This window comes from Gigantopelta aegis, chromosome 10, assembly GCF_016097555.1.
Source record: "Gigantopelta aegis isolate Gae_Host chromosome 10, Gae_host_genome, whole genome shotgun sequence".
NCBI classification, from domain to species: Eukaryota; Metazoa; Mollusca; class Gastropoda; order Neomphalida; family Peltospiridae; genus Gigantopelta; species Gigantopelta aegis.
The window spans coordinates 33,198,093-33,207,508 of NC_054708.1; the positions used below are offsets into that span (position 1 = coordinate 33,198,093).

The 9,416-nt window shown below is 34.9% G+C and overlaps 1 protein-coding gene across 1 annotated transcript in view; it reads left to right on the top strand.

The window, feature by feature from the left end:
• Positions 1-556: 556 nt before the first annotated feature.
• LOC121383589 (LIM homeobox transcription factor 1-beta-like) overlaps positions 557-9,416 on the top strand; it is a 22,343-nt gene continuing 13,483 nt past the window's right edge. The window contains exons 1-2 of the mRNA XM_041513679.1: positions 557-654; positions 3,526-3,629. Coding sequence (XP_041369613.1) covers positions 557-654; positions 3,526-3,629 — 202 coding nt within the window. The remainder of the gene's footprint in view (positions 655-3,525; positions 3,630-9,416) is intronic.

The window sequence follows — 9,416 nt, forward strand, 5'->3', positions numbered from 1 at the left end:
GTGGGTATATAACATTGTTATGGGAAAACAAAAAATATTTTTTTTAAATATTAATGTCCTCCATAGATTATCCAGTAAATATTTTGTTCTACTAGTAAAAGTAAATTGTTTCATTATAATTTTATGGGCATTTAATTAATGCATAATGTTTACATTTCAAAGCAAAAGTAAATAAATAATTTTGATGGCCAGCAGCTATTATGCAACTTTAACTTAGCACCTTTAATTGGATTGAAGTGGGTCCAGCGTTTATGCCCCTCTCTCATTCACGACCACGTGACACAATTACAAATATACTTATTAAATAAGTTAGTTTGTTTTCTTTAACGACAGCACATTGTTTTATTAATCATCGGCTATTGGATGTCAAACATATGGTAATTTTGAATCATAAAGAGAAAACCCGCTACATTTTTTTTTTCTATTAGTAGCAAGGGATATGTTATACGCACCACCCCACAGACAGGATAGCACATACCACGACCTTTTGATATACCAGTCGTGGTGGACTGGCTGGAACGAGAAATAGCCCAATGGGCTTATAAAATAACCGCTGATGTCGTTTGGTCAGTTCTGTCCTGAACAGGAGATCTGGGGCAAATCAGAACTCGTGCCCAGGATGGACGTGCCTGAACCTTCAGTGGATATGGGCGCGTTAATAGAGTTTTCCTCTTTCCTCCTTTTAGGTTGTTGATCATCACTTCATGTTTTGAATTACCATAGTTTGACACCCAATAGCCGATGTATTTTTCGTGCTGGGGTGTCGTTAAACATTCATTCATTCATTCAACATTCATTCATTCATTCATTCATTCCTCCTTTTAGGCAGACATCCTTTCCTTGCTTCCCACATCCCACTTGCTCTGACCCTTGAACTATCCACACACTTGTACTTAAGACCGACCTTATGAAATCGGCGACGGGGAGCAAATGGCAGACATTTTACAATGTTTGCCAAATCAACTATCACGATAGTTACGGCACTGTAAACTACGTACATACTTGACCGCTGTCAGGCTAACATCTGTTATGTGAAACTCCAGTCATCTGCGACTATATTTCTGGAATATTTGTAATGCATTCCTAATTCTAAAAAACCCAAAACATATATGTATATTGTCCCAATAGAGAATATATATATTATACATGCACTAGTGGCCAGTATTATACAATTTAATGTTTGTAATTAGGAGAGGGCCTCGTAAGTTGGATAACGTGTGCCCAATCCTTTTGTATATATGAAACCTCTCAAAACCGGACCCTCTGTAAACCGGAATTCCCTCAAAACCGGACCCTCTGTAAACTGGAATTCCCTTAAAACCGGACATATAAACACTGTCATTTGTAACTGTCAATTAGAGTTGCTTTTTTCCGTAATCTATGACTCTAAAACATCTGATGTGGTGCAGTTCGGTCTTTATTAGAATAGTCAATATTTGGAGTCGAAACTCTGGCTATGCGAAACTTGGCACTGGAAGCCGAGTTCCCTGAAAACACTGGTTACCTGGCAGCAAATTGTCTGTTGCCCTGTTGAGAACGCTGTGTTTATAATCGCCAGGTTCTGTGGTGCAACAAGTCCTTGAAATGACAAAGTGTTTGATTAATTCACCGAGTGTAAAATAATGAAACTGACTCGTAAATTTTCACTTCAGAGCCATTATTTCCAGGCATTTTGAGCTTAAGATGACGTTGCGGCAACAAGATGCCGGTGGCGGAGAGAAAAAAAAGAAAAATTAACACTGACGCCATATAACCGTAAATAAAATGTGTTGAGTGCGTCGTTAAATAAAACATCTCCTTAGGACAGATAAGAACAGTGTTTAAACCTATCAAGGGTGTGGGGAACCTGCCATATTATCCCGAATGACAAGAAGGAACGGTGCTTAAAAGGTTAAACTTACTAAAGTGGCGGAGTAGGGTCAAATTATCCCGAATAACATGAAGAAACAGTGCTTAAAATGTTAAACTTACTAAGCTGGCGGTGTAAGGTCGAATTATCCCGAACGCCTAGAAGGAACAGTGCTTAAAAGATTAAACTTACTACGGTGACGCAGTAGGGTCGAATTATCCCGAACGCCTAGAAGGAACAGTGCTTAAAAGGTTAAACTTACTAAGTTGGCGGTGTATGGTCGCATTATCCCGAATAACATGAAGAAACAGTGCTTAAAAGATTAAACTTACTAAGGTGACGCAGTAGGGTCGAATTATCCCGAACGCTTAGAAGGAACAGTGCTTAAAAGGTTAAATTTACTAAGGTTGCGGAGTATGGTCAAATTATCCCGAATAACATGAAGAAACAGTGCTTAAAAGGTTAAATTTACTAAGGTTGCGGAGTATGGTCAAATTATCCCGAATAACATGAAGAAACAGTGCTTAAAAGGTTAAATTTACTAAGGTTGCGGAGTATGGTCAAATTATCCCGAATAACATGAAGAAACAGTGCTTAAAAGGTTAAATTTACTAAGGTTGCGGAGTATGGTCAAATTATCCCGAATAACATGAAGAAACAGTGCTTAAAAGGTTAAATTTACTAAGGTTGCGGAGTATGGTCAAATTATCCCGAATAACATGAAGAAACAGTGCTTAAAAGGTTAAACTTACTAAGGTTGCGGAGTAGGGTCGCATTATCCCGAATAACATGAAGAAACAGTGCTTAAAAGGTTAAACTTACTAAGGTTGCGGAGTAGAGTCAAATTATCCCGAAAGCCAAGAAGGAACAGCGCTTAAAAGGTCAAAAATACATACATACAATAAGTCAATAATATTAGGTATAGTAGAATAATTGAAGTTCATTATATAATTTGTTATACATGTACTAGTATATTTCGATTTATTAAAATAGGGATATCTGTGATATAATAATAAAGCATATTTACCTATTTAAATTTAGCATTAATTTCTTGAATTAATTTACTGACTTTTCTTAGGACACCTATTTTATTACTAGTCATTAACTCTTTAAATTTTAGGGTACTGGGGTTCACATAATAATATTGTTTTAGGAGAAGAGGACTGCCTTCTGAGGATGAAATCACGTGTCAGATTATTAATAGTCGACTGAATGAACAGTTAAAAATCTGTTTTGTTTAACCACTAGAGCACATTTGCTATAGGATGCCACACATTTAGTAACTTTTTTCATACAGCATTAGTAGGAAGGGATCGTCTATACGCATCATCCCTCAGGCAGGATAGCACATACCACGGCTGTTGGTGTATCTCAAACTATATGATCCTTTATTTATTTATTTACACTTATCCCTGTGTTAAGATTTGGTTGTCGTTCCAGTTATTTAGTAAAGAATTCTACACTGAACAATAAAAGAAATACGAATATTTTCATATGATAAAATTAGTTCGGTAAAGAGTCGGTCAAAATGGGACTAATTAATATGTTCGCAAGACATTTTTAACAGATAAAAAAACTGTTGAGATTCAAACTGAATAATTAAAAAAAAAATTAAAGAAAACTAAATTAGTATCCGCGTTTCTTTTGTGGTTCAGTATAGCCTATATCCATTTCAGGAGTCCCGTTATACGACTCGGAGGCAGCCATAAACCGGATACTCACATAACCGGGAAACGCCGACTTCAGCCGAAATCGGGCGTGAATTCCGTTCTGATGTCGGGTGAAAATCGAACCGTAATGAGCTATAATTTATTACAGACTGCGCTGTTTGCCGTGATTAACCGCCCGTGATAAACCCATTGTACGCCGCTAGGAAACCATCCATTACCACTCTCGTTGTGTACTCGACCGAGAGAAAATAGTCCCTTGACGAAATCGAGTCTTACGTCAGTCTCTATGAAAATGAAGATTATTTAGACGTTGAAATATTATTAACTTTAGTTAACGGCGGGCCTGGGTGCATGTCGTTTAGATTAGCAGACCTTGGGTTCGTATCCCAGTACCTGCTCCAACTTATACTCTGTACCAGCCTGTTTTCTTGAGTTTCGGTTTTGTTTAGTTTGTGTTTGTTTGTTTTTTGTTTGTTTTTTTGTTGTTTTTGTTTTTGTTGATTTTTGTTGTTGTTTTGGGATTTTGGGGGGAAGAGAGGTTGGTGTGTTTTCTTCCTTTTTTCTTAGTTGTTTTGTTTTTGTTTGTTGTTGTTTTTTGTTTTAGGATGGGGTTTTTTGTTGTTGTTTTTCTTCTGTTTCTATTATCTCCTTTTTGTTGTTGGGGGGGGGGGGGGGTCGATAAGAAGAAACGGAAAACTGTTTTGAAAATAACGAAAACGTTATATTGTTATGTTTAAATTTTAAAACATTGGTCATAATATAAATAAAACATCCACACACGCCCATTATTGTAGTTTGGCTAACACCCGATTTTCACTTAATTGTGCCTTTTTTTTGTGAAAACATGAAACTTGGCACATAGATAGTAGATACCTTGATACATTATGAACTTTTAATTTGTTTTGTTTTCCGGGGTTTTCGGGGTTTTTTTCACCCGGGTTTTTTTTTCATGTAACCACCGTTGTATTTCACACTATATTCATAACATAATGAACAATACAGGTAGAGTTGTCGGTCACCTTAGCACAACAAATTTGGACGGCTTAATTGAAGTTGATCCTCCGGCAGCGCGAAGCTTTACATTAGCGCGCCAATTATGAAACGTTGTTCACGCCGCAGCTGTTGAAATAACCAAAGGCGAGAGCCATAGCTTATCCCTATTCCAATATTAATTTATCCTTCCCTGCGTCTGAAAGTGTTCCATTTTCACGTGCCCTTATTAAATGATAAGATAAAAATCACTTATCGCTCGACTATCCTTCTATACCTTTTTTTTCCACTTCGCTTAAAATGTGTTTGCTGTGACGAAAGTCGGAAAAACAATGTCATTGTAAATCAGATTGGGCGAGTGGAAATGGTTGCAACAGCTGTGGAAAGTGGCAGGTTATTTGTGATTGGGCTAAACGATATGTATGTAACATGCCGTCAATTTCAGCACCTTGTTATCACATTTCATTGCGAATAGAGTTATCGGCGTTCTTGTAAATGCCACACTTACGGTCTGTGTGTTTTCTCGTTTTTATTGTGTTTGCTTTGTTTTGTTTTGTTTGTTGTTCGTTTGATTGTTTGGTTATTGGGCTTTTTTGGGGGGTTTTTTGGTTGTTTGTTAGTTTTCGTTGGTATTTTCTTTATTTTATTATTATTATTATTATTATTTTTTTTTTTAATGTTTTTTAGATTTTTTGGATTTTTTTTTTTTTTTTTTTTTTTTTTTTATTATTATTATTATTTTTTTTTTTTTTTTTTTTTTGGGGGGGGGGGGGGGGGCGTTTTTGGGTGTGTTTTTTTAAAGATGTGTTTAATGCAGGCAAAATTATTCAGTATTAACGGAGGACAGCCAGAACTAGTTATATCCAAAGTAAAAGTCACGTATTGACCTCTACAAAATAAAAATTATGTAATTATATATTTTATAAAAATCTGAAAAGAAAGCAGTTTTATTTATTTATTCAAATTATATACCTAGCTTTCCAGTGCTCCAATTTCATGTATGTCTCTCAAAATAAACTGTATTAAAAAAAAAAAATAATAATAATTAAAAAAAAAAAAAAAATAATAATAATAATAATAATAATAAGTAATAAGTACTACTACTACTACTACTACTACTACTACTACTAATAATAATAATAATAATAATAATAATAATAATAATAATATCAACGGAGGACAGCCAGAACTAGTTATATCCAAAGTAAAAGTCACGTATTGACCTCTACAAAATAAAAATTATGTAATTATATATTTTATAAAAATCTGAAAAGAAAGCAGTTTTATTTATTTATTCAAATTATATACCTAGCTTTCCAGTGCTCCAATTAAATGTATGTATCTCAAAATAAACTGTATTTAAAAAAAAAAATAATAATAATTAAAAAAATATATATATAATAATAATAATAATAATAATAATAATAATAATAATAAGTAATAAGTACTACTACCACTACTACTACTACTACTACTACTACTACTACTAATAATAATAATAATTTTTAAAACAACAACATAACAATATAATAATAATAATAATAATAATAATAATAATGAAAGGCACACATTTTTTATAATAAAATAAATAAATATATTTATATAATTGTGGACTGATTAGAGGACATAACCAATTATTGATTAATGTACTCTAGTGGTGTCGTTACAAAACTAATTTTTAAAATCAATTCTGGCTGCCAACCGCCGATATTCATTGCTGTTTAGGAAATTTGAACTGACTTGGGAAAACACTTTTCGCCGTATATTCTTAGGGATACACCTTTCGTTGTATATTCTTAGGGATACACCTTTCGTTGTATATTCGTCCCTTATATTGTCTACGCTTATCGTTGTATGAATACTCAGTGAAAAAATACCTGTGCACGTATTACAGGGTATTACATTTAATTGTATTGCTGGAAAAATCAAATGGTTTTCAAGAAATTATTTATTAGTTATTCGTAAACATTATGAGGCGATTTACCGGCCTCGGTGGCGCAGTGGTTAAGTCATCGGACTACAGATTTGTAGGTACAGGGTTCGCAGCCCGGTACCGGCTCCAACCCAGAGCGAGTTCTTAAGGTTTTCAAATGGTTTTCAAGAAATTATTTATTAGTTATTCGTAAACATTATGAGGCGATTTACCGGCCTCGATGGCGCAGTGGTTAAGTCATCGGACTACAGACTGGTAGGTACAGGGTTCGCAGCCCGGTACCGGCTCCAACCCAGAGCGAGTTCTTAAGGTTTTCAAATGGTTTTCAAGAAATTATTTATTAGTTACTCGTAAACATTATGAGGCGATTTACCGGCCTCGGTGGCGCAGTGGTTAAGTCATCGGACTACAGACTGGTAGGTACAGGGTTCGCAGCCCGGTACCGGCTCTCTCACTAACCACTAACCAACTAACAGCTAACCCACTGTCCTGGACAGACAGCCCAGATAGTGCGAGGTGTGTGTCCAGGACAACGTGCTTGAACCTTAATTGGACATAAGCACGAAAATAATTTGAAATGAAATGAAACACGGGCGATTTGTACAATTATTACGTGTCAACGCGAGTCACCCATTTTAAACAATTACAAACTTTACACTTGCTTTCAGACCATTTTATTTGGGGCATTGTAAGAATATTTTGTCGATAGTGTATGTATTATCCATTTACAAAATCATAATGTATATGAATGTGTCGATTTACTAGTACATATTGTTATACGTATATATTAACGCACTGGAACAGAGGATAAAATACTTTTTGGCCTCACAAATTGTCTCTCATGCCGTCGTTGCTGGCACTCAAACCTATGGCACCAGTTCCCACATTACCACGATAACCATTCGGCCACCGAGACATCCTTATGTATGTATTGGTGTATGAATATCTATATATTGTATGTATGTCGAGGTTGACTGTTACATACATAGATATTAACGCACTGGCACAGGGGATAATTAACTCCTTTCTGGCCTCACAAATTGTCCCATGCCGTTGCTGGGACTCGAACCTGTGGCATCGAATCGCCCACAAATTGCGAGTCTAACCACGATGCGCTCTGAGCTATTGATATATGTATGTATATATGTATGTATGTATGTATGTATGTATGTATATATATATATATATATATATATGTATGTATGTATGTATGTATGTATGTATGTATGTATGTATGTATGTTTGTTTGTTTGTTTGTTTGTTTGTTTGTATGTTTGTTTGTATGTATGTATGTATGTATAATGTGTGTGTAGGTCTGTGTGTGTATGTGTGTATGTATGTATGCGCGTGCGTGCGTGCGTGCGTGTGCGCGTGTTTGTGTGTGTGTGTGTGTGTGTGTAGGTGTGTGTGTGTGTGTTAAATATACCTAGCTTGATATCTGTATTGTATTATATTTTTCCCACAACTCTTTACACTGTGGTCTCACATAATTATATAAATCATATTTTCATATACTTACCTTTCTGACACCCAATAGCCGATATGTATTTTTGTGCTGGGTGTCGTTAAACATTCATTCATTAAAGAGACATTCCCGAGTTTGCTGCATTGTAAGATGTTTCCGACTAATAAAATATTTCTACGATTAAACTTACATATTAAATACATTTTATTGTTTAGAATATCAGCGTCTGTATATTCAATGTGTTTCAGGTCGTCTTAATACTTGCAAGAGGCCCAAACTGGATTTTGTCTTTTCTTTTTTTAGGTTATAAAATGAAATTTACAAATATTAGAATGATCAGAAACACGTTTAATATACAGCCACTAATATTTTATGCAGAAACATATATTGGATATATAATTACAATCGTTAGAAAAGTTGCTGTTAGTCGATAACAGCTTAAACAATGTAGCAAACTCAGAATTGTCCCTTTAATTCATTCGTGTGTGTGTGTGTGTGTGTGTGTGCATCTGTGTGTGTGTATATATATGTGTGTGTGTATATCTCTGTGTGTGTGTATATATATATATGTGTGTGTGCGTCTGTGTGTGTGTGTGTGTGTGTGTCTGTATGTGTGTGTATGTGTGTGTGTGTGTGTGTATCTCTGTGTGTGTGTCTGTGTGTGTGTCTCTGTGTGTGTGTGTGTGTGTGTGTGTGTCTGTGTGTGTGTGAGAGTGTATGAGTGTGTTTGTGTGTGTGTGTGTGTGTGTGTACGTATGTGTTTCTGTAGTTATAAAATGCATTATGACTTCTTTGTTATTTTTCTCTCTCTCTCCTTTTCATTCCATTTAAAAAATAAATAAAAAAAAGTCTCACACAAACAAGGATTTGTGTATTGGGAACCATATCAAAACACGGCTTTAATATTCGTTTTTATAAGAAATAAAAAAACCATTGCGGTATAAAAACAAGAATTGAAAAGAAAAGAACAAAACAGAAAAAAAGAAGGGAAAAAAATGGAAGAGAAAAGAAGCTAAGAAAAGCCATGTTTCCTTTCTCTGACATGTTTGTTAAAGGGACACACCCTAGTTTGTAAACACTAAGGCATATTTTTTTTACTATTATAGCCGTTTATGATAACTGAAATCATACTTTACTTAGATTTTATGGTTTAGATTATCAGTTTCTGTACATTTGAAGTGTTTTTGGTCATCCTGGTGTTTTTAATATCACAAAATGCATTTCTCATATTTTTAAAAACGCGTGTGCGTCTGAGAATTAACAGTTATGGAGTCAAGGTTTAGTCTATTTTTAGAGGGTATTTGACCATTTTAAAGTAACAGACTCATTTTTCACTCAATAGTAACTTTATTCACATGTGATACAGGTTTGTAGATTAACTAAACATAGTGTTAATTTTCACGGGTTGAAACTAGGTTAAGTGCCTTTAAAGGGACTGTCCTGAGTTTACAGCCATTGTAAGATGTTTGCGATAACAGAGCCTTGTTGGCGACTACTATTTCATACTAA